Below are 26,486 nucleotides of genomic sequence, written 5' to 3' on the forward strand. Positions count from 1 at the left end.
TGGAAAGGTAACCCTCCCTGACGTCCTGCCTCAATGTCCGCAAAATATATACATACATATATATATTGCCTATTGGCGGTCGCCAGTAGGTAGTTATAGTTAGGATTGGCTACCATAGGAAATCCACAATATTCTACTGGGAATAACTCTGGCGCCGGTTGAGGAATGTGCGTGTAATTTTCCAAAATTTTGGCCACCTCAGCTCTGCTCCTTCCCTGGAAGTTTTGGGGGGATTCGTGAAGTGGGGGCTGAGAAAAAAGGGGGGGTCCCAAAACGTGTTTTCCCCATGTTAATTTCCATAGGACGGTCTGACAAGTCTACATCCCGAACCGCTGAATGTAATTACGCCAAACTTGGCAAAATTGTAGGGACTGGTACGCAGCTGTGCCTTTGCTATATTTGCTGAAAATTGCTCCAGTGTTTTTTTTGTAAATTACCTTCAAAAACACATATATATCTATATGCGCGCTTTGAGTGCTTACAGGTAAGCGTACCGGGGATCACACCTGGCGCGCTACGGGAGTGCGCGAGCCGGAAGCTGATTGGCTATCGGGTGTCTGTCAACATTCTAAACAGTCCGGAGAGTCCGCCATCTTGTGTCTTGGTAGAATCGAGACACAAGAGGTGAAAAAAGAAAGGGGGATATAATTAAAAGGGGGCAGAGTAGACACCCCCTGACCCTCTAGGTTTTCTGAGGGGGGCCTAGAAGGACCCTGAAGGGGTTTGAAATTTTCGCGGGGTAAGCGCTGGGTGCATTCCCAGGTGCGGGCTCCGGTACGCACACCTTGAGCGCACCACTAAGAAAACAGAATTGTAAAACATGTAAAGAATACAGCTCTTTTTTGAGAATTGGAGGTAGTTCTGAAAAGAACTTTTTTTTCCTTCTTTTTTAAAATATTTTTTTTATACTTTTTTATAACGATTTTATATTTTTTTGTATTTGTTTCAGGGGAAAAACAAAACCAGGGATTCAAAAACTGCTCAACATGAGCAAAAAAACAGATGAAAAATTAGGGACGGGGAGGGCAGCGGTGTTCCTGTCTCTTCATAACAATGAGTTCAACGCTCTGCTCCCCATAGCAGAGCAGTTCATTACAGTCCACGCATAGAAATTGTATGCCTGCAAAGACCGGCTGCACATTAGGGATCATTCTTCCACGTGGTGTTCCCGGAGCTGTTGCTCCACCGGTTGAGGTGCTGCCGCCATCTCTTTGTGCATTCTCTGCCAGGTCTCTGACACTCTCCCTGGCAAAGTTATTTGGGTATATTCTCTGGACATGCCTAATTAAGGTGGCATTTCCAAAGCTATATTTCCTATTAGGATTGCCTCTGGATAAAGTAGTGTCACATATCTTGCAGGTTACCTTAGCAGCATTAACCTTTTTTTTCCTTCAGGGATGTCAAAAAATTTCCAAATGAAGTGGTCCTTTGTTTTGTGGTGAGGAGGGTCCTCAGGCAAAAAACCATTAGAATCACTGCTGGTTGACTCTCTTTCAGATATTGCTGTAGAACACCTCTTGCTCCCTCCAAGTACAAAGCAAAAGTGAGAGAAATGGGTGGGGTTCTCAATATTTGGAAAAAAATGTTCTGAACCAATGAAAAGTGTTATTTTAAGGTCACATGGCTTGACGCGCTTATGCTACATGCCCCGGAGTGCTTCCGGGCCGCTTACGCGGCACGTTCGTGTGCGCTTCCTGAAGCGCTTCCGGGGGCGCTTACGCGGCGCGTAGCAGTGACATTTTGCTCGTTTTTCGGGAATGCGTTTAAAGTTCAAATACAGTTCTTAAATATTATGAATAGTACTTTTATATATTATTATTTACTTTTAATACAAAAATTATTCTTTTTTTTCCGATCGCGATAGGGCGCTCTTGCTGCGCGTACTGGCGCACGCCCTGGTACGCGTACCGTGAGCGCACCGGTGCACAAATAATAAAAAAAACATATATATGACAAACATGTAAAAAATCGTTTTGAGCAAATATAGAATTAGGAAATAATTACAAAAAAATAATAGATATAATAATTACCCATCATTAAAAAACAATATTTTACTTAAAATTGTAGTTTTCAAACTCGTTAAAGTTACGAATTAGCATTTTAAAAATTTACAAATTCACTGAAAAAACCCTAGGTTTCACACACGTTATAGTTAGGAAAAAAGCTTTTAAAAAACCTTTGAAATTCACAGAAAAAAAAACATAGGTTTCACACATGTTATAGTTAGGAATTTGCTTTTAAATAACCATAGAAAATCACTGAGAAAAAACCATAGGTTTCACAATCGTTATAGTTAGGAATTAGCATTTAAAAAACCTTTGAAATTCACTGATGTCATTTAAGATGGCATCAGTGATGTCATCAGTGATGTCATTTGAGATGTCATCAGTGATGTCATCAGTAATGTCACTGACCATGTCATGAATGATGTAATATGTGACATCATCAGCAGTGGATTGCGGGCGCGCGAGTTATAGTGAGTCCAACTAACTATAACGTGGGAATTTCAATGGTTTTGTGTGAGTAAAATGCTCAGCTAACTATAACTGGTGTGAAACCTATGTTTTTTTCAGTGAATTTCAAAGGTTTTTTAAATGCTAATTCCTAACTATAACGAGTGTGAAACCTATGGTTTTTTCAGAGAATATATATATGGCGTAAGCGTACCCGGAAGCACTCGAGCGAATACGATCACGCAACGTAAACATCCGACGCGCTTACGCGACGCGACCCGAGCGCGCCTCCGGGGGCACGTCGCTTAAGTGCGTCGGGTCATGTGACCTGAAAATAACACTTCTTATTGGTGCAGAACAGTTTTGGTTTCTAAAAGATGAAAGCCCGGGTCATGTGACCTGAAAATAACACTTTTCATTGGTTCAGGACAGTTTTTTTTCAAATGATGAAAGACCCCACCTTTTTTCCTTATTCTGACTTTGTCCTTTGACTGAGGAAGACCTGTTAGAACAACTTAGAGAAATATTTTGTACTTTAAAATGGCTACAGTAGCAGCAGCAGCTGGAGCATCTGCACCACCACCACCACCAAGAGGACCACCACAACATTACATTGGTGGTCAAGAAGAGGAGGAGGAGGAAGAGGAGGAGGAGGAGGGGAGAAGATGGCTGCAAGAAGACAATACCCCATACAAGCCAAGGCCACACATTGTATGGGAGTTTTTTCTATCCCAGAGGGCAAGAAGAAAGTCAATGCGGCCAAGGTGACTTGCATAATCTGTGGCATGGAACTTTCAAGGGGAAACCCGAACAAAAAATATTCTTTTGGTAATAATACCATGATTAGACACATGCAGCGCAAGCATCCGAACAACTATTCTGCTGCAGAGATGAGGGAACTGGCCAGTAACCCTCCCCAATCTTCAAGCACCACCTCCAAAAGAAAGCAACCCACTCCATCGGGACCAGAGACAAGAAAGACGATCCCTTGCATACAACCACGGTTTGGGGATTTCCGAAGTACATGTATTTTTTGTGGTAAGACCATCTCCTATGGTGAACAGAGCATAAAGCTCATCGTCCTTGCTGGTGACAACCACATTTGCCCCAAAAAACCCTAATTGGGCGTTACATTTCATTCGCTAGGTTCCCTGGTATTCGTAGGCTGGATGTCTGTGTTTTTGACCTGATTCTCCGTGAGTTCCTCACACGCCTTTTTAATGCGCGATGGGGACCCTAACCAGGCTCCAGTGTCTGGTGGCAGCCGCTGCCCTGATAGCTTCACGCTGGTTGTCAGAGGTCGTCCGTTGCGGGCAGGTCTGGCGCTCTTGCAGAGATGCGTTGCTCCACGGCTGGACAAAGCCGTAATTTACATCCACAAACCTTCCCCAAGAGGAGAAACTTTAGTCGCACAATTTCAACCGGCGCCAAAGTTATTCACAATAGAATGTTGAGATTTTGCATTGAAAATACTTCTAAATACAACTACCTACTGGCGTCCGCCAGTAGGTAGTTTTATATATATATATATATATATATATATATATATTTTTTTTTTTTTTTTACCCTACCAAATATTGGTTGGAATGTTCTATATTTGAACACATCATATATTACGAAAATGTCCTACTATTTCAATTTCCTTCCAAAACATAAGTGCTTCTGTATTGGGCCTGCAGCATTATCAGTAATATGATACTCTTGTAGCAACGGTATGCTAAATAAATATGTACCAACATCATAATTTAAAGAGAACCACATATGGTGTTTTCACTATATGCTGCTGACTGTCGGATATTTCCTGTAATAAGTCACATATATAAGAGATCCATTCACCAATAAAATGTCCTTTATATTTTTTATCTCATTACTTAGGTCTTATTCTATCTCACGGAGAGAACTGGAAGGTGATGAGAAGGTTTACAATAACAACATTAAGAGACTTTGGCATGGGAAAGTCAACTATAGAAGACAGAGTTATTGAAGAATGCAGTTTCTTGATACATCATTTTGATTCCTTCAAAGGTAAACATTTTTTCCTGCTAATATTAGCAAATTAGCCTGAATAGACATTACATGAACCCAGTGGTCCTGAGTCACAAAACCTGAGTCTGTGTAGGGGGATAAGAGCATTTTCATCATTGGTAGGGTACTCATCCAACCTAGTGGGGCCACATCAACACTGTTCCTAAATTGTACTGAAGGAAACAGCTCACTTTCTCTTCTGGCGTGTGTTCATTTTGGGTATGATTTGTATGATTAAACATGTCATCCCAATCCAGTATTAAGGAAATCATCTGTCTGAGGTAATCTCCTAACACCAAGACCTGCCTTTTTGATCCAAATGTAGCTCTTCCTGAGCGGCAGAGACAAAAGAGTATACCCCTCCCCAATGAATCAACAGGTAAATGCTTGGTAATGGCTATTGACATTCCTGTCCCAACCCCTTCCTCAAGCAGCAGACAACCATTGAATTAACATATTGCCTATGAGGGTCTTTGATATGCCAGCTGGGGCAGCACAGTAGCTTTGCTAAATTGCATTACATCTGAGTCTGAAAAATATGGTATTTAATAAAGTATTGTTAGACCCTGCACCATTGGCGTGGATCTCCCTACCTTTTTTTGCTGTTGCCTCATGTATATTTGCTGGTGTTAGATGCTTTGGACACTGTGCCACTGCTGTCCAGTGCCAGAGTACAAGTGCTCACTACTGTAAATTAATGTATTGATTAGCGATTTCATGTTTGGCTATTTGGCTTACTTGTCAGACCCTACTCTAGTGCACTGGGTGTGCCCAGGGCGTGTAAATCCAAATGGTGGGCTTGCAGCACTGGTTGTGCCACCCACAGAAGTAGCCTGGTAAAATGTGTCTGAGGTCTGCCATTGCAAAGCCTGCGTGCAGTCTAGTACTGTCATGCTGACTGGGCATGTGCACCCACTTGCATGTCCCTAAACCTTCCCTTTTCTTCATATCAGACACCCCTATGGTAGGCCCATGGGCAGGGTGCATTGTAAGTATAAGGTAGGACAAGCCCTGATGTGTGTGGCATGTCCTAATAGTGAATTACAGCCATTTTAGTTTTTCACTATTGCAAGGCTACCTGTTTCTCCATAGGCCAGAATGGGCTGTTAGAATTATTACATTTTATAATCCTAACTGACTCAGAGAAAATGGTAGAAATTAGAGTTTAGTATGCCTGAACTCAGAATGATAGAATACATCTTTTAGTGAAGTTGGTTTTAACATTCTGTGTTTGAAAATACCACTTTTAGAAAGTAGGTATTTGCTTGCCTAACCTTTCAAGCCTACCTCTGCTAGGTTGTGTATTCCTTTGTCTGGTTTTGTGAGTGACAGGGCTAGGGAATTCTAAGAGACAGGATGAGTCAGCCCAGTGGTAAATAGAGCGATCTGCATCTAGATGGGAAGGAGGAGTTGCACCTGAACTTTGACTAGGGCTGTGCCGGCCTTCCACAATGCTAGCTCCACCTCCTGAGGAGCGGCTGATGTCTCTGCCCTGCACACTGAAAGAAGAGAAGGAATCCTGTGAACAAAGTGCTCCAGGACTGTACTTGCCTTCCACAATGCTGGCTCTACCTCCTGTCGGGCATTTGATGTTTCTGCCCTGCACTGTGAAAGGAGAGGAGAAGTCTGGTGAACAAAGTGCTTCAGAAGTGGTTTGGACTGGGCAAAGGCCCCTCTCCACTCAGAGAACAAAACATTTTGGGGTATAAATATTGGGACCCTGATCCCAAGAAATTAGATCACTTTGGACTACAAGAAGAAACCTTTACTGAGGAGAGGAACATGAAGAAACTGAGGAGAGACTATTCCCAAGCTGAAGTGCTGTTTGGGGGATTGGCCTGTAGTGGTTGCCTTACTGCCAAAAGAAGGAGAAAGGAACTTTGCTTTCAACTTGTGAAGGACCTCGCAGGGCTTGGAAAAGAGCTTGCCTCCTGCTGAAGTCTCAGGGACAACAGACTTCAACCCCCAGCTCCCCAGAGTTCCTGTGGAAGTGCCTGCTGCTTTTTTGGGCCTTCTGAAGAACTGCATGTTGCAAGGAGCTGGAAGCGCGAAGCAACGAGATCGAAGCGTGTCACCATCACTGCTGCTACAGTCGCACTTCTGAACAAGGGTGTTGCTGCAGGAGTTGTCGCACTGCACCGCATCCAGAGAAGCGTGCCGCAACAAAGAGGAAGCGTGTCGCGGATGCCTGCTGTCGCACTTCTAAACAAGGGTTTCACCGCTGGAGTTGTCGCACTGCACAGCATCGAGAGAAGCGTCTCACAACAAGGTAGAAGTGTGTTGCCATCATTGTGCCTGCCGTCGCACTTCTGAACAAGGGTGTCGCCGCTGGAACTGTTGCATTGCCCCGCATCGAGGGAAGTGCCTCGCTTGCCCGCGAAGCTCGCCGACCGTCGGAGCAGCAGCCGTCGTATTTCTAAACAAGGATGTCACCGCTGTAGTTGTCGCATTGTGCAGAAGCTTCAAGCATCGTGGGAGAAGAGTGTCACAGTTGGAGCTGTTGCCATCGCACTTCTGAACAAGGGTGTCGCTGCTGCAGTCCAGGCATCGAACCTAGAACTTCTCGCATCCCCGAAGGAGCGTGTCACATCTGGAAGATCTTCACGTATTTATTTCTTTGCACCTGAACTTTGCCGCATTTCCCTGCTGCGACACTGCATGTCGTGGAAGGGCGAAGCACCATAAGGTACAAAGTGTTGCATCTTAAGAACTGAACTAAACTAAGCTAAAACTACCATCCTAAAGTAACAGTATTGTGTATTTTTGTTGTTTATGGTCTTGTGGTAAATCTATATAAAGTATACTTATTTTTGATATGAAAAAAAATTGTGTGTTTTCCATCTGTAGTGTTGTCACTGGGTTACTGTATGAAGTCACAAATGCTTTACACACTGACTCTGAGATAAGCCTGTCTGCTCGTGCCATGCTACCAAGGGGGTGAGCAGGGGTTATTTTAGGAGTGTAATCCCCTTATCCTGACTAGAGGCAAGGGTCCCTATCTGTCACAAGTACATACCTGTGCCAATTAGAGACCCCCAAATCTAATAAGTATGTAAAGATTTTAGCTATGACAAAGTTTACCTTCTATATGGATTACCTGCCTAACTTTGCCACAGCTTGAATCCATAACATAGTGTTTTAAAGACCATATTTCTCTGTTTGTGAACATTGGTAGATATTTTTCCTTAAATACGAAATCCAATCAATCTAAATGTAATTTTAATTTACAAGCCGGATCCATTGGCTCTGCAAATGTTGCAGACTGGGGATGAAAATGAGTGGCTGCAGGGTGGGTAGGTTAACTTCAAAGGCTTTTAAGAGGCATGTTGGCACATAAAGGTGGACTATGCAGAGGGACTGCAGTGGACTGGTGGCACATCAAGGTGAGATTGGGCACCCATAGTGGCATAGAAGGTGGAGAGCACATTGATTGGTTGCAGGATAAGGCAAGGTGGCATATGAAGGGTGGTAGCACAGAGGTGAGCTACAAAGCAAGTGGAGCACACAAAAGGGTTGCAGGGTAATGCAGGAGCACTGAGATTCTTTAGGGGTGTGGCACAGCTGCATATAAGGGCTTCAAGGAGGAGGGGTACACACATAAGGGGTGAATGTTGGTGGAGTCACAAAGAGTACATGCAAGGTGATGAGGGGAAAATAGAAGAGATGATGTGGATCAGAGCGGCACACAGAAGTGCTTCGGGAGTATGTTCACATGGGTTGCAGGTGGTATGAGGGCACATATTGCGACTTTATGGGTTAGCAGTGCACAAATAGAGCAGGCAGGAGACATAAAGGAACAGTAAGTGAGCAGAAGGCAGACCCTCTGACATATTCTAACATGTATACCAGCACACCAGCCATCCCATTCTAGCACACCCTCCATCATACCACAATCAATACACCAATCATTGGACGTCAACCGAAACAACACAATACATCAAAACACCCAATATTGTACACCTCCACAAACAGAATCCTATATCAACACACCCAAATTTCACAGAAGTTGCATCATAGACCGACACTTGCATAATTATGCATCAACATAAACAACAACATAGGTATACAAGTCTACCATTATGTGCCAACACTACCATCATCATACACACCAACACCCTTACCAGCATATTTCTCTCATTCTGGATTAATATGCCAACTCCACCCACCATCATACATCCACATTGTTCACATAAAAAAATATGAAAAAGCCCATGAAGTTCCATAAAACCTAGAGATGAAAAAGAAGTCAAGTAGAATAGTATATTAACACTGGCTTTGTCATTAAGAACTCTTGAAAGGCATCATGCTTATAACAGAAATCTGCCTTTGGCCTTGCTCCTTTAGATGACTAATGAACTCCTTGGTGACTCGCAATATCCATATAATGTAAACAGGAGGAACTTTACACCATATATACATTTCCATATAAATAACAAACACAATTCAAAAACGAGTTGTTTCTTGTTTAAATGTAGAAAACCACAGAAATCTCCATGTTCGCACCACATATAACATGATGGGATACTGCTGAGGAATGTTGTTTCCCTGGCAATTTGCCAAGATGTGCACTATTTGACCTAATTTAAAACTTCATCATGAGTATTTTCAAGTTTTAAAAAAGTGATCAAAAGTCAGGAGTGGTTTGACATCTAATGTTGGACTCCTTTCACTGCTTGGCACGTACCCTGTAAAGTGAGCACTGAAAGTGCTAATTTATGACGAGTTTCTGCCGCAATGGTGAACGGACCAGTGTCTTAAATTGTTGAAGACCTTGAGCTGTAGTATTTTATCATCTTAGAAAATTGTTAAATTTGTGTTTAAAGTGCTGCGTTAGACTGGAAATGTAGCACATTTTCCTGACATCTGTAAAATAAACAGCAGAAGGTAGCACAATAATACAACACAAAGCAAAATTCCAAGAACAAAAACATAACAAAACTACAAAACACACAAAACAGAAATTAGAACAACTAGAGTACAGCACAACAATAACCCAATGCAATAGTGCAGCACAAAAGACAACAGCACAAATACACTAAAACCCTTCCTCTCCGCAACAAAATGCTACCCACAAAATATGCACAAACATTCTAGTCACACAATGCTAGACAGCCACAAATCTGTTTTTGTACTGCGGTGGTAAAAGCACCTTTGAACAGATATAAGTAATCCTTCCTGCTTCTGTATACAGTTTTGTAAGAAACTGGTTATTAGTTAGGGAAAATGTGAATCCTTCCCAAGTATTATGTCCAAAATCCTGTCAAAACCACAACACAAGTTCAATAAGTAAACCTGGGTTCAACCCATGGTAGCTATGGCACAGAGCAGACAGGCTTAACTCAGGGAAAAGGCTTTCAAGCATTTTTTAGTACCAACACAATGAAAAGGTCAAAATAAAATACAATGACAAGTCTGACAACCAATTTCTAAAATTAGAGAACAATTTCAAAAGAAAATTGCGTACAAAATAACTTAAATCCAAAAAGGGCATCCAGAAATATGCAGTTTTAAATGTTTTGGGGCAAAAAGCGCCAAGAATAAGTAAAACATCAATCAGAAGTCACTGTTTGTAGTTGACCGGGACCTAGATAGCCTGACCACGATCGAGTGGAGGTGGCATACACCAAGCAAATTCATTAAGGTCAAAGATTTAGATGGCTGTCAGTTGGACTGCCACCTGCTATTGCGCAGTCAGAAGACAACCCCACAAGCAGGCAATGGTCCAACTGCTGTGTTACAATGTGAATGCCGTGCTGACATTCAGAAAGTGCTCCTTATCATGGTGGCTTGTGCTGCGGCCAAGGAAAAGGGCCGCAGCACACGCGACCGTGATACGGAGCACCTTCTGCACCTCCATGGACCGTGCGGCATGCACCATGTCACGCAAAAGTATGCCTTGTGTTACTCTGCACCCTGGAGATGTTTCCATGAGCATTGCATGGGTCTTTCCATGCAGCATTCATGGATTTTGACACATTCTCAGATTTACCAGAAGTGGTACAACTGTAAATGCACCAAAAACTTACACCTCCCCAGGTGAGGTTAATGGGGGGAGGGATATATCTAATTCGCCTTATGTTAGCCTCTTTCTATGTGTGGTGCATTGTGAAGCGCACACAAAAAGAAAAATATACCTCTCAGGATTGTTTTTGTGCAAGAAGGTGTCCTTGAAAACGATATTACTTACCTGAAAATCGATATTCTTGACAACAATATTTCTGCATCGCAATTATTTGTATCATGATATTTTTTTCCGATATTTCTGCATTTTGTTATTTCTGAAGTTTAAAGAGAGGTTTATTGAAATTATGAATGGGATACATTCATTGAAATAGATATGAATACATTATTGGAAAATTTAAACCAAAGAGGGTGATCAATAAAAGTAGAGTTAAGGGGGAGGAATAAAGGAGGAGGATTTAAGTACAAATGAACTAATTTTGCACAAAAAGCATAAAAATATAAAAATATAAATTAAACAGTAATGGTTAGATAAGAAATACATTGCAAGATAAAATGGAATCAGAGGGTTAGATGTGAGAGAGTAGAAAATCTTTTGGCATAGTCATCTAAAAACTGAGTAATTGGTGTCCAGAGTTCTTGCCATTTCAAAATAAGAGATATAGGATACATATGGGCAGTATCCAAATTCAAATTCAGATGTATTTATTTATATGATTTAGTTCTCTACTGAGAAAAACAAATAAAATAATAAAACAATAGGATTACATTTAATTGTCAGATAATTTATGAACGCTTCTCCTAATACAAATTTCAAAAAGTTTTAAAAAATGTAAACAAATTATAGCATTCAAATTCATTGGGAGGGAATTTAAAAATTGCAATCAGACTCTGTACATTTGTAGAGTTACACTTTGTTTGAACTGGTTTTAAAAATCGCTTTCTGGCGGCAACTACAGTAGCGTTAGGACAAACAAACAAAATATGCGTCAGGTCTTGAACTCCTCCTTTGCAGAGGTCACAAAAGCCAGTGGCATTATTGTTATTTGTCCATGTACAGGTAAAAGATTTGAGAGGAAGGATCCCAAACCGAAGTAAAATCATACAACGCCTGGCACCGTGTGTCAGAGAGTAGGAAAGATATTGTTGTCTTTGTTTGAATTCGATTGACTCAGCATATAACTTATAACATTGTAGTTTTTTGCAGTGCTGAAAATCGAGATCATAGCTGATCCTTGGAGTCAAGTGTTTTAAAAAAAGTTTTAAATGTGCCGGGGTCCAGGTTTTCAGTAGATCAACTGTACATTCAGTATCCAATCTATGATTGTAGCAGACTGTGTACCACCATGGTTTTGATGACAACTGCTTAGATAATTTACAATGTTTTGTGATTTGTTGAAAGAAAACTGCCAACAAAAGGTCAATTATTTGCAAATTAATTGAAACACTAGCCCGCACAGTAGCAACGCTTTTTAAGAAAACATTTAAAATAGAGTAAGGAGTATTCAAACCTTTGACACCGTCTCGCACCCTATCCTTCTGCTGCGCCTAGAGGAGGCTGGTGTCACCGGCACCGCCCTCGAGTGGTTCCGGTCGTTCTTAACCAACCGGGCCTTTAGCGTGACCGTCCCGCCTTATCAGTCCAAATTCCATCCGTTAAACCTGGGCGTCCCCCAAGGCTCCTCGCTGAGCCCTACGTTGTTTAATCTTTACGTAAGGCCGCTAGCTGAGGTTGTCAAACAATGGGGTATGACCATGGTGTCATATGCCGATGACACCCAGCTGGCGGTCACGATCAGCGGGGATGCCGAAGTCGACGCCCCCAGGTTTCAACAAGGACTGCGGGCGGTCGCCAGCTGGATGACATCCAATTGTCTTCAGCTAAACGCTAGTAAGACCGAGGTCATGGTCTTTGGCAGACAGCCGGAACTGTGGGGAGAGAGATGGTGGCCAGGGGAGTTGGGTCCTGCTCCCATCCCAGTCGCCGAGCTTAAGAACCTCGGGGTCTGGCTGGACCCTTCCCTTACGTTTGTATGCCACACCAAACGCACGGCTGCCTGCTGCTTCGGCATCTTGCGTGGGCTCCGTCCTGTGCTAAAGTTCTTCGATGCCCCTACCAGGCAACTCATGATCCAAGCTACTGTCATCTCCAGGCTGGATTATGCGAGTTCCTTGCTTGCCGGTTTGAATGTGGCAGAGATCGGGCGCTTACAGAGGATTCAGAACGCCGCAGCGAGAGCAGTGGTAGGCCTCCCAAGATTCTGTCCTACCTCCAGCACCCTACGGTCACTGCATTGGCTTCCGGTGGCCCAGCGGATCCAGTTTAAGGTCCTCTGCGTCGCCTATAAAATCTTGAAGGGGTCCCCGGCAACGATCCTTACGGCCCTCCTGGCCAATTACATCCCAGCGCGACCCTTAAGATCGGCAGACCTCGAACTGGCCGTTGTGCCGCGCTTCAAGCGAAGTAGGGCCGGTGGACGCTCATTTCGAGTGCGTGCAGCTGCTCTGTGGAACTCCTTACCGCCGGCAATTCGCGCTATGAGCGATTTACTTTCCTTTCGTCGCGCGGTGAAAACGTTTTTATTCCCTTAGTTGTATACTTATGTTGTTTATTGTTTAGTTGTGTTGTGCAGCTGCCTTGTCGGGCGCCAGGACGCTCCTTAGCTGGAGCATCTGTGCGCCAAATAAGAACGCATAACATAACATAACATAGGAAATTCATTTCACCCAAACTTGGTGCCAGAAAGTGGAGACATAGGGACAGGAAAAGATTAAATGTTTACCGTCAGCATGTTGTGCAGAGCATGTCCAGGATGTGTCCAGAGTATCTGGATGAATCCTATGAAAAGGAGCAGGAGTTGTAAAAAGTCTAATATAAACAAAAAATTGTGTAGTATTAGCTGCATGAGACAATTGCCTGATCTTGATCCAAATCGGTTTCTATGTAGAGAGAGGCAAGGTAACTTGAAGGTCATTTTCCCAAGAAAGTTCTATTGGGGATTTAGGACCATCCCTAATTGTATGCTAAAGGAGTTAATAGATAGAGGAGGCTTTTGGATTTGTATTTAAAAGGTTGGTTAATGGAGGATGGTTGATCATTGAGGGCAGGCAACGGAATAAAAGTGTATGAATGCGATATGATATATCATAAGAGAAGAAATTTATGACAAGAAGTAGACAATGAACTAAACATTGTGGAAGCTTCTGAGGATGAAATCAAAGAATCATTATTATACAATTGTTTGACTCAAAGTAGCCTTTAGTTTGCCAAGAAGGCCAGCAGATAGGTATAATATTTAGTGCCAGATGTAGGTAAAACTGAAATACTGAGTTCTTAATAGCAAATGTTACCAATTCGTAATTAAGAACTCTGTATTTCAGATGTAGATAAAAAATTAAAAGTAAAAAACTGTAAAATTTAGCGATTTGGTAAAAATCGCAAAATAATTTACCTAATCAGCGTTACCAAATCGGTATCACCAATTCCTTAATACCGATTCGGTAATTAGCGAATCCAGCATTTTGAAAAATTGCAAATTGGGGAATCAGCCAATCCTGTGCTTCCTGATGTCCTCACAACCAGGAAGTGGACACACCCATGCATCTGCACTGATCCTGAAGCTGTTGGAGAGGCAGGGAGCACAGCAAACAACACAGGAGAAGCATTTCTAAGTTCTTGCTGACACCTCAGACCATAAATGGACAGCCAGGAGAGGGAAAAGGAGGCAGGAGAGCACAAAGTGAAACACACATTCAGTGAGAGGGAGCTGGAAGTGCTGATAGAGGAGGTGATAAACGACCATGATAAGCTTTTTGTCAAAATTTCCCTCCATGTCCCTGAATCACAGAAGAGGCAGATATGGCTGGTTATCCAGGAGGGGATAAATGCCATTGGCGTAACCAGGTTGGCTGATAAACTTAAGCAAGCCAAGCAGACAGGTGGTGGGAGACCTACAGTGTCTGTACCAACTGCCCTGGATCTTTTGGTGGAGTCTACCCTCCAGCCGGAGAGCGTGAGTTGGGTTGGAAATTCAGACAGCTCAGCCAGAGCTGGCAACAGGCAAGGTAAGATGCACGCACAGAATGCTGTGCCCCCCCACTTCCTAACCCCAATCCACAATCCCCAATGAGGCAGTATGATTCCCACTCCAGTACATGCTATCCTAGAAACCAGCAATGCATTATGGGAGATGTAGTCAGAAGTAACACATATCCTACCAGTCAGTCCACTGAACCCAAAGATATGTGACACACATCAGCAATTAGCAAGCAGAGGACAGTCAGTTTGATTGGTAGTCATGAAATGTATTATTACGCAAATGCTGCCAGACAAGTGAGCAAATGTACATTCTGTCTCCACGGGCGAGCCATCGTGCAAGGCTGCTGAAGGGGACACAGGAAAGGCACCCAGGCGAGGCATAACACACAGGAGGAGGAGGTATTGTCACCTGCAGAACACACACCACCACCACCACCAGCACCATCACCACCACCGTCACCACCGCCACCACCACCGAGAGCCAGGAGGCATACAGTGGATAGACTCCAGTAGATGGAGGTGTCAGAGGAGGACAGCATAGGAGGCCAACATTCCACGCTGGCAGAGGATGACAACAGTGCAGGCATACAGTCCCCAACTGAGCGCGCCCACACGGGTTTTTAGACGCCGCAGAGCAAGGGCAGCCAGTCCTGTTGCACAGGGCGAGGATTCAAGCGTATTCGCCTGTCTCGAGGGGAATCTTGTCAAGGTACAGCGCCTGCAAGGTAAAGCAATTAGATCAGTGCAACGGCAGATGGTCCACATGTTCAGACACATTCTGGAAATTAAGGAGGGCATAAAAAGCATGAACAATACTGTGGCTGAGGGCATGACTACACTAAGGCGGTGAACCACCTCTCCACTGCCACCTCTGTGTTCTGCAGGCACTCGGTGGCTATGAAGGAGGAGATGGACCACTGCAGCCGTGACGTGGCAAGGGGCTGGTCACAGTGACCAGGTGCAGGTAATGGGGGGGATAGTGAGGAGGCAACTAGCTGCAGCAGCATCACACCCCCGATACCTGGGTCCATGAGGCACAGGACAGACCGCCAGTGAGGACAGTGTGCCCAGGGAACGTGGCAGTGCTCCGCGTGGGCGCAGGAAATAATGACAGCCATCACCTGGAATGTCCATAGAATATTGGCATGGCATGTTGAGGCCTTCATGTTGTGGGGGTGTGCTATGCTATTGCCTGAGTTAAGGTTAATAAAACACCGTCACTCAATTACAGTTACTGGCTGTGTCTCCTTACTCCTTACTGTGTCTCAGAAATAGTTGTGTGTGATATCAGCCCGTCTATGTCTCTCATCTGGGGCTGCTGCCACACCTGCTGTGCTGTGCTCTAGCTGTGAACAATCCTTACCCTTGTCCTGAGAGTCAGTTAGTTCCACTGCTGTTCCTTTCTTTGTGGCAAGGTTATGCAGCATGGCACATGTTACTATTATTTTACAGCAGACAATGGGGCAGTACTGACGTGCACCTCCACTTTTGTGGAAGCAGCGGAACCTGCTTTTTAAGAGACCAAATGTGTGCTCCACAACATTGCGCGTAGATCTATGTTCTACATTGTATCTTCTCTCACTTGGGGTAGATGGGTTGAGATATGGAGTCAGGATAAATGCCCACACGGCATATGCGCTATCACCTGAGTGAGGAAGGAAGTGTCATTAATAACAGTCACCAACACATTCATCCAAGTTATACATCAGGGTGTGTCACATTGATTTACCTAGCAGGTATCCTTCTCTGAATTCGCCCCCAGCCAGACGTGCAGATCCCACTGTTCCTGAATATGTGGGAGTCATGGGTGCTCCCTGGAAATTTGGCTACAATGTCGGTAATGATGTGGTCCGCATAGCAAATTCCCTGCACACAGATAGAATGTGTAGATTATCGGGTCCGATGTATGTACTCTGTAGCTGCAGGCGGGCAGATTGGTATGTGTGTCCCATCAATGCACCCTATAACAACTGGGAACTGTGCCTTTTGATAAAAATCCATCGTTTTCGGCAGTTCTGCCTGTGTGCTTGGGAAAGGTATGTAGTGATGCATTCTTTGCATCATGGCATCCAGGAGAGTGTTGAAAAACCGGGACAGGCAACTCACCCCCTGGTAACTACCTGATGCAAGTAGGTGCAGGCTACAAAGCACCTAAACATGTGTTGGTATAGCGTGAGCCCTTGGTGTCTGATGCGACAGGAGTGGGTGCAGCTCCCGTATCAGGTCTAGGATGGTTTGGGGGTTAAGCCTGTACCTCTCATGGTTTACAGCCTCAGTCAGTTAGAACAATGTAACACGCAGTCTGTACAGGCATTCCTCCCATCTCCAGATCCTCAGTCCTGCTGCTTGCATACAAAACCGCCTTGCAATAACATAGAGGGCCACCATTGTGTTCACACTGTTGTATTTTGGAGCTGTTTAAATGCAGTGCACCTGTTTACCACCTGCTTTGAGTCAGTGGTAATTTGCGACTCCTAAATACCGAAAAATTGAAAGATCGGTATTAGCCCAATCTGTATTGGCGATCCTTAAAACTGTATTTGCGAGTTTTAACGATTTCTTATTCTGTGATTCATTATTTAAGCGTTTCTGTGTTACCGTTCTGTATTTGGCCAACTACATCTGGCCCCAAGTTGTGTAAAATGATTGAAGACTCCAAAAAAGTTCCCAAGATTGTAGGGTGACTTGGAATAACTTAGATCAATAGCTTACATGTATATCGAGAAATCGGGATACATATCTTCCAAGGCAGGCATATAAATTTGATGACTTCAAGAAATGGAAATGCAAAGAGAAACTCTCATTCTAAGTCTACCCAAAATGGAGCAAATGAAGAAGGAGATGAAATCCAATAAACAGATTGCTTCAAAGGAAATGCTTTATGGTAGTTAAAAAAAACACAAAATGTACACCTCCTTCTGCTTTAGGATTCTTCAATTTAGAAGAGGACATATGAGATTGTTTGTTATTCCAAAGAAAAGAGGATAGAATAGAATAAATTGTTTTATAGGATTTAAACTGGATATGTAACAGAATACTAGAAGTAGTAAATAAAATAAAATATTAGGGACTAACATCATCTTAATTGTATCTAACCTGCCTCACCACGATAAGTGTAAAGGGTGCCATCTAGAAGTTAAGGAAACGATCTTATGAATTCGCACATCTAAGAGAGATAAAAGTAGTAAGAGAAGGAATTAATTGAAAACCCACATATTTAATTTGAATAGGTCTCCATTTAAAGTTGGAAGACAAGTCACGTTTAAAAGTGAATTTATTCAAGGGTAAGTTTTCACATTTATTAGTATTTAATTATTTGCCAAAAACCAGAATATAAGATACAATCTCTGATGAAAAAACAAGGAGGGAGGAAAGATGTTTTGACATAAATAAAAAAATATCTGTACATGCAGCTAGTTTGATATATTGTGCATTGTAGGAGAACCAGTTGATAAGAGGCTTTTGTCAAAATCTGAACAAAAAAAGGTTAAAGTGCCAAATTAAAGAGATATAGAGATTGAGGCCATCCCTGCCTAACTTCCCTACCCAAAGGAAATAATTAAGAAGCAAGACTATTAGCACAAATGGCAGCTTGTGGTGACGAGTATAAGAGGGAGACCAAATTAATGATTTTAGGCCCAAAATCAAACCAACAGAGAGCATGAAATAAAAATGACCAATTAACCCTGTCAAAAGCTTTTCCAGCATCTAAAGCAATGGCTACCAAGGCTTCAGGAAGATCAACAGACTTAGATATAATATCAAGGAACAAACGGGTGTTGTCTGAAAGGTATCTACCTGAAACAAACCCTGATTGTCCTACCCTAGAAGATTGGGCAAAAGAGATTGTAGTCTACTGGCCAGTGCCTTGGCAGGGCTTTAATAACCTTATTGACCAAAGAAATGGGTCTGTAATTTTAGCAGTAATGCAAATCTTTACCATCTTTCGGGATAAGACAGATAAGTACTTTGAGAAAGTAACCAGAAGACATGACAGAATCAGAGAAAGATTGAATTAAAGTAAGTCATTTGAGTAAAAGAATATGAGAATAATGAATGTAAAATTCTGCAGTAAAACCGTGGGGTCAAGGAACTTTATCTTTGTGGAGGGAAAGCATAGCAAGATGCAGTTTTGAAAGCGACAGTTCTTTTTCTAGAGAATAAAAATCTATCTTACCAAAATCTGGTTTGTGACTAGAGAAAAGATATTGTATAATGTTTTGATCCAAAGGTGAATGTTCAGGTGTATGTAAATTGGCATGAAAGGAATGGAATTATCCTAAAATAGTGAGTCGATGGATTAAGTATGACCAATATCAGCTGTAATGGATTAAAAAATAGTTTGTTTTGTTAAATTTTAACATAATTTGCTAGCAACTTGCCAAATTTATTTTGAACTCCATAATACTTGGTACTAGACTTAGAGAGATAAGATGAGGCGGACTCCGTGGATACTTTGTTAAAAGATAATTTAGCTGCAATAAGTTGTTGCAAGGCCCTCTGTGTATGAGAAGTGTAGTAAATATGTTCAAGGTGTTTGATGTTCTGAAGTAATGGTTTGGAGTGTGCATGAGATGCTTTCCTTTTTTGAGACAAAATTTATAATAAAATATCGATCTGAAGCCTTAAAAGCATCCCAAATGGAACAGAAGGAAATAGTATCATAAAGATTAAAATGAAAGCATTCATGAAAAAATGAAGTGAAGGAGGAAATAAAATCAGTATCCATGAGTGATGAGTTATTGAATCTCTACCGTTTAGCAGAGTTGCACGTAGATAAAAGGTCTCATTAAATTGACATTGGAGTATTGTCAGAAATTAAAATGGTACCTATATCTGTACTATGTAAAAATTGAGTAAGATGATGGGAGAGAAAAACATGAATTATCCTAGATTAGGTAGGATGCACTAGAGAAAAATAAATGTATTCCCTCAAGGAGGGATTGCAAAGTCACCAGGCATCTATCAAGTGATGTTTTCCAATAGCATGTACAAATGTTTTTTTGTGATTTGCTGGGAATATAGTGAGCTGAAGAGTGTCTATCTACAATGGGATCAACAAAATGATTACGGTCGCCTGATCGTAATAGATTATCATCTGAATGCTGCAATAGTTTCTGGTTATTAGTCGACCAAAACTGACAATCAGGAACAGTAGGGCCATACACATTAAATACAACTGTAGGAACATTGTTGGTAGATAATGTAAGTAAAAAACATCTATCATCTCAATTGAGTGAGAAAAAAACTTTCCCCACCCAAGCCTTGCATATTTTTATGCAGTCCTGTCCTTTAAGGTGTGTTTCGTGTAAAATAGCAATGTTGGCATTAAGGTTTGGCAAATATGATAAAACTTGATGATGCTTGAAAGGTGAATTCCATCCCCTGAAATTCCAAGAAACTACTGTATGGAACATTAAAAAGAAGCAGTGCACTGAACACAATCAGATATAACCTTGAAAAAATCAAGAGGCATCACAAAATTATTTAGAAATGAGAAATAAAATAAAGGCAAGAAAATTGAGGTACCTGTCCAAGGAGAAAGTACACAGTATGAAAAAAGTGAAGTAAAAACAAGTGAGTTAAAGAAGATAAGAAAGAGAAAAAAATAGGTTGGAGTATAGGAAGAAGAAATAATGAAAAAGAAGATCAGAAGAATAAAAAAATACATACTTACAGAAACTGTTGACGAGGGTGGGGGGACCACAGGAAAAGATGGAACGGCAGAGGATGGAGAGGTACACGAAGGGCAATAATACACATGACAGGAAAGAAGAACAAGAAACAAGATGGGATAACTCCTGTAAGGAAGAAAAGGTTATAATTAGTAGGAAGCAGTTGATAGTAACCAAGAACGCTTCGGCCCCTACAACATAATTCAAAACCATACGTTAACAATGAAAACACATCAATATGACATGGCTGCATATATCACATAAAATATCAATGCATAAGAAGCATAGAGAAGCAAAAAGACAACACAATATAGTATAATTTGAACAAATAAGATGATGCAGTAAAAGTCTTGGCCAGCGAGAAATTCCTTCAAGCGAGATGGATGTTCATAGGTAGTAGTTTTATTATCGTAAGTGTCCTTGAAGAGACATGGGTGAAAAAGTTCATCAGGCTCAAAGGGAGCAAAGCATCGGTCAAATACTTAAAAACTCTTTTCAACGATCTACATTAACCTTGGCATAGCCCTGAGAAAGGAATAAATCATGCCCAGACCAGGAGACACGTTTAGGTTGTCTGGCAGCGGAAATGACCTGTGTCCTCTAGAAAATACAAGATGACTCCTCAAAGTTTCCTGGATGTGGTCAGAAATTTAGAAGAATGTCCAAGTCTGTGAGCTCGCTGGATGTTAAGAGATGAAACTTCAGGAAGATTTAAATGCTGCTGTTGGAAAGTTTTAAAAAAAGATCTAGGGTTAGTACCCTCCTTGTCTTCAGGCTATCCATAAATGCAAAGGTTGTTTGTACTGTTGCGATATTCCAAATCGTCAACCTGTCTCTATAGTCTAGTAAATTGCTCCTGAAGGAGGATGACCTTAGATGTGGTATCACACATTTAACTCTCCACAATAGAAATATGCTCCTTCATAAGATTCCATCTCTTTGAAATGTTTTGTATTTTAACATTGTTTTTTTCCATTAATGTGCGCAAAACTCTTATTTCCTCTCAAAGCAACTCTAGAGAAGCATTAGGTGGAGATTTAGAGGGTGATGGCGAGTCTTTTTTGAGTCTTTTAGGTGGTACTTTGCTGGCAGCAGTTTGAACAACTACAGCAGATATGACTGAGGAAGGGGATATGCCAGCACTCTTGTGAGTAGAAACACCCTTCCTTTTAAAATAAATTGAAAACGCAGGCGCAAGTTTTAGGACTAGCCTTAAGAAAGCCTGTTCATGCACAAAGGGTATTATAAAAAGGCTGTGAAGAAGTGTCTCCATAAAAATAAAAACATAAAAAAATAGCAAACACAGTCCAGACCAATAGAAAGGGCTTAAAGTGAAACAAAAACAGAGTAAAACATGTAATTTCAAGCCCTGGAATAAGCAAGCAAGTGTAAAAATGTGTGGGTTTCAAGCACATGATGTGATCCTGCCCGAGATTGCAAAGCTTTTGGGCCTCAATAATAAACACGACAGGACCTTGGCTCGCTCCCCACAGTGCACAGCAGAGGTTGGGCTACTGCGACTATTCCCTAGGCCCAAAGCTAAGAAAGTGGGCACCAGATTCATAGATCTTGCACTGGTCCTGGACCAGAAGCAAATAGTGCTTAAGTGGATAGCGAGGGTCGGCCCTTTAGAAGCGGCACGGGGGAGAGATGTTGAGGTGTGGGCAAGGGCTGAGGAGAGAGCACTGTTCTGAGAAAGTGCAAGTAGTCTGCGCCGCCGCCCCCTGGCAGGACTATGGACAGAAGTCCTACATGTATGAGGGGAATGTGGATGAGAGTGTATGCAACACACAATAAGTGGCTCAAGCAGTGGCGCTCCCCTGATTGTTGGGCCGGAGAAAGCGCTCTTGGAGTTTAACAATGGACATAGGGGTCCACCGTGCCCCTCCCTGTATTGATCACGTACGTTGGTTAAGAAGTAGATACCCACTCTCTCACTAAGACAACGTAGATCCTAAAAAAGTACACTGAATTTAGACCCCCTGGATGCCTTTGTTACTAACTTGTTTTTCAATGCTATGTTGGTTTGAATATTACACAATACGATGGATATTGTATTCAAATTGCAACCCCAGCGACTCCTGAAGGGTCAGTATACATGTAGAGCAATAGGAGACATATATATATCACCAGAGTTAGACAGCGAATCGGCCAAATAAGTTGTTGGCTACTCTTTACTATTGCTCATTTAAATTGGGTGGACTTGAAGTAGCCATATACAATGTGCAGTTCATAAACTGAATTAGGACTGGACGAAGAACGGTGGCGCAATATGTTGCTCATGTAAACATTGTTGAATTTCTAACTGAAAATGCCAATCAAGATATATATATATTTTTTAAATACCACAATCACATGATTTTAATTTTCCTCTTAGAAAATTTAGCAAATTACACATAATACCTCTTAAATAAAAAATCCCGTGGACCTACTCATGAACTGATGCGGTTGCACCTGGTATGCTTTTTTAAGGCAGTTAGGTGAATATTTGGTATACCTGTCACCTATCCAGTTTCATAGAAATGTCTCAAAAGGACAGGACTCTCACCACCAGTTTGAAGTAAGCTTTGTGTATTAAGATATTACTTCTCAGTGAATATTGAGTTGATATTTTTAATCCCTATCCATAAAGTTTATGTAAGCACAACATTTGTAGAGCAAGACATTTTACACTCCTAAATATTCGCTGAATCATGCCTAATTTAAAGGACAACAAATTAGAATTAGTTCAGATTTTGAAGGGGTTCCCTTTAAGTTGATAAGCGGACATGCAAGGCAGAATGTCTTAAAGTATCTGATGAAGTCAGACGATGCACACATAAAAGAAATCATTAGATACTGGTAAGTATCATCATCATAAAGATAACACAAAGAGAGACAAACTGCTCCATCCAGTTACGGAAAAGAGTTGTAGACTGAACACAACCTCCTGACTAGGGGTACATAGAGTGGTATTCAACTTTAATTTCTTGTAATGGTTGTATAGATAAGAGGCTAGCCAATCATAACATTTATTCCCATTCACTCCTTCATGGTTTAAGGTATTAAAGGCCCCTGGTAGGTCAAGGACAATAAGTTGAGGAGAGTCAATGTCACCCAGAATGTTAAGGGTATCATCAACAAATTGAAATGTATTGGTTTCTCTACTGAATCCAGATCAGAATCTGGATTGTATGTCATTGAAGAGGTCATCATCAACTACGCAGCTCTCCAATACTTTTGCTAAAAAAAAAAAGATTTGTCAAAGAGCAAAATTGTTAATGTCTTGATAAACAGTTCTTGAATTTTAATAGCACGCTGACCTGGCATGTTTAGAGCGGTTTGGAACCTACCATGCCCAGAGTCAACAACTGATGTATTTAGCTACAGGGCAGAAAATAGATTAGGAAAATGTGTGTGTTGCATTAGATTTGGCTATGTGAGTGATTTTCCTAAAGGACACCCACACACCAGTAGCTTTCCAAGCTACAGAATAGTGCATCTGAAGATTGGATTGGGTGGCATTTCAGAACCCAACCTCTTTCACCTTTTCTTCAAAGAAATTGACAAATGGTACCTATCTTTTTTATGATGATGCTATAATGTGTTTTTTTTTCCTTCAAAGCGAAATTGTGTTAACCATAGGCAACATCAACCTGACACCTAATAGAAATAGGAAAATGATCATAATCTTCCTAATATGTTCCTTCAATGAAAAACTATAGCCTTGGCATCGAGTTGTATTCTATACCATCCTATGTATTTGAATTTTCTTCATCATATGAATCCCAATGTGGATTTAGATAACTAAAGAGTCTAGTAATATTTTTGCAAATCCCCTTAGGGCATTTATGGTCATTCGATAAAGGCGACTGGAGACTGTAGAGCATTTTTTATGTTCAGCTACAATGTGAGGTTGTATCTACCGCTCTTAAATAATTTCCTCTTGCTCAACTTTGTTTTTGATGTCATTGTAGCATGATTGACATACTTATCATTGCTAATATCTTGCATTTAGGTCTCAGGTATAAACTTTGTTATCTTCTGTCTGCATAACTATTGGGTTTTTTTGTCAATAAATTCACCATGGAAGAATAAAAAATGCACATTTTACCTCAAATGATTTATCACTGAGCTTGTGTTTTTCTCTACAGGACAACCACTTGAAAATACTGTGATTATGAATGCATCTATTGCGAATATCATTGTGGCTATCTTGCTTGGCCACCGCTACGACTATCAAGACCCAACATTCCTGCGACTACTGAGTTTGGTCAATGAAAATATTAGACTTCTTGGATCACCAATGGTTGCGGTAATTTGGAACTTCTTACCATGCTGTTTTTGTCATGTCTCCACCTCTCAATGGCTTTGTTAGAAATTGGGTAGGTAGGTTGAGTTATGCACCCTGCCCAAGCAGAAACAGCAATCCTAGTCCGGGTAAGTCAGTCATACACAATAATTTATCCTGTGCTCATCCTCTGGTAGCTTGGCACTGAGCAAGCAGACCTAACTTAAGGGGCAATGTGTAAAGTGTTTGGGTAATATAACACATAGTAACATAATGAAAACACTACAAAAAGTCTCCACCCCAGGTTAGAAAAATAGGTATGAATTTTAAAAATAAAAAAAGACCCAAAGGACAAAAAGTCATCCAATGAGTATAAGTTGGGATATCAATTTTCTAAAAATAAAATAAAAATAGCACTTAGAAGCAATAGGCGCCTATGGGGATTATCTGCTAGACCTGGACCTGGGCAAAGTCAAGTGTTCAGACTGACGGGATGGAGCGCGGGCCAGCTTAAGGAGCCACGCAGGCCTGCTGAACCCAGTGCCTTGATACTGGTCGTAATAGTGAGATGCGGGGTGCAGCAGAGTGAAGCATCGGTGTCGATCCCGCAGTTGAAGTGATAGGTTGATTTTCTTCACACAGTTGCGGAGATGCAGCAGTGACCTGAGAGACATTAGTTCAGTTGCGGAGATGCAGCAGTGACCTGAGAGACATTAGTTCCATACACAATGTGCTGAGTTTCTTCACACAGTGGAGGGGGTGCACTGATCTTCCCACACTGCAGCTGCAGCAATATATGGTTCTGATACATCAGTTCATTAAGGCGGTGCAACAGTTTCAACTGCAATGTGTCGATTCTGATCCTGCAACTGAGTTGATGCGCTAGTTTTCCTACACACTGGCGGGAGAAATTGTGGATTTTACTGGCACAAGCACCTGATTCCACTTCCAAAGGTCCAGGCACAGGAGCAGGTGATTAAACTTTGAGATGCCTGAGTCTCAAGCAACAGAAGGCAAGCCAACAAGCCCTTGGAGGTCACTCTGGGATCAAGGCGGAGTCCAGCTCTTGCTCAATGGGGTCACAGAACAGCAGTCAGCAGGCAGCAGGCAGCAGGTCAGCACAACTCAGCTCAGCAAAAAAATCTATTTGTCGCTAACAGCAGTGCAGAAGAGTGGCAGTCCTAGTAACAGGACAGCAGTTCTTCTGACAGAGGTTCTTTACAAGTCCAGAAGTATTCGATTTGGTGGGGTCAGAGACCCAGTACTTATATCCAGTTGTGCCTTTAAAATAGGGGTACTGTCATGTGTGTTAGAGATAGCTAGACCCTTTGGTCCCTTACGGACTCTGTAGAATAGCGACACAAGTGATTAGGTGTGGTTAAGCAACTTCATGAAGTAGTACGGGCAGTTAACGGTTTCGCTCTGAAGAATAAAGGTGTGTAATATTGTGTTCCATCTGTGGTATGATCATTTACATGTATCTGGGGTGGGGAGGACTCTACAACTGGTATCGAAATAGGGGATTACGCAAACCCCGCAACCTGAAGAAACGAGAGTGCTCTCCATGGGAGTTTGAAATGGTCCAACAAACTACTTGTTCATGTCACCTGTGGCTCAGTAGATGTGCGTGTGGAGTGAAATCACCACTCCAGCCAGTGCAAGTCTTGTTTAGAAAATGAAGGTCTTGCAGAAAGTTTGTTTGTCGTCTGCAAGAAATTTGCTGGTAAAGTTGAAGCAAGAGATGTTGTGCCACAGCCAAACACAGAGTTATCATTCATACAGTACGACAAAGCTAAAGGCAGCAACAAGCAGGTACATTAAAGCACCAAAGGCAGTGATCGCAGAGTATAAGGAAGTGCTAAAAGTGCTAACTTTTCTAACACAAATCAATCAATCAATCAGGGAATTGTGAAGCGTGCTACTCACCTGAGTCTCAAGGCACAGGGGGGCAGTGCTGGTCAGTCAAAGAGCCAGATCTTGAGGGTTTTTCTGAAGATTTGCAGAGTGAGTGTGTGTCTGATGTTGATCTGAAGCTCATTCCAGGTCTTTTCTGCGATGTAGGA

At 41.9% G+C, this 26,486-nt stretch overlaps 1 protein-coding gene across 1 annotated transcript in view; it reads left to right on the plus strand.

The window, feature by feature from the left end:
- The window catches only part of LOC147706983 (cytochrome P450 2K4-like), a 524,789-nt gene that overhangs the window by 187,306 nt on the left and 310,997 nt on the right, over positions 1 to 26,486 (plus strand). The window contains exons 3-4 of the mRNA XM_086926211.1: positions 4,329 to 4,478; positions 24,287 to 24,447. Coding sequence (XP_086782337.1) covers positions 4,329 to 4,478; positions 24,287 to 24,447 — 311 coding nt within the window. The remainder of the gene's footprint in view (positions 1 to 4,328; positions 4,479 to 24,286; positions 24,448 to 26,486) is intronic.

Source organism: Lissotriton vulgaris, chromosome 6 (genome assembly GCF_964263255.1).
Source record: "Lissotriton vulgaris chromosome 6, aLisVul1.2, whole genome shotgun sequence".
Taxonomy (NCBI): Eukaryota; Metazoa; Chordata; class Amphibia; order Caudata; family Salamandridae; genus Lissotriton; species Lissotriton vulgaris.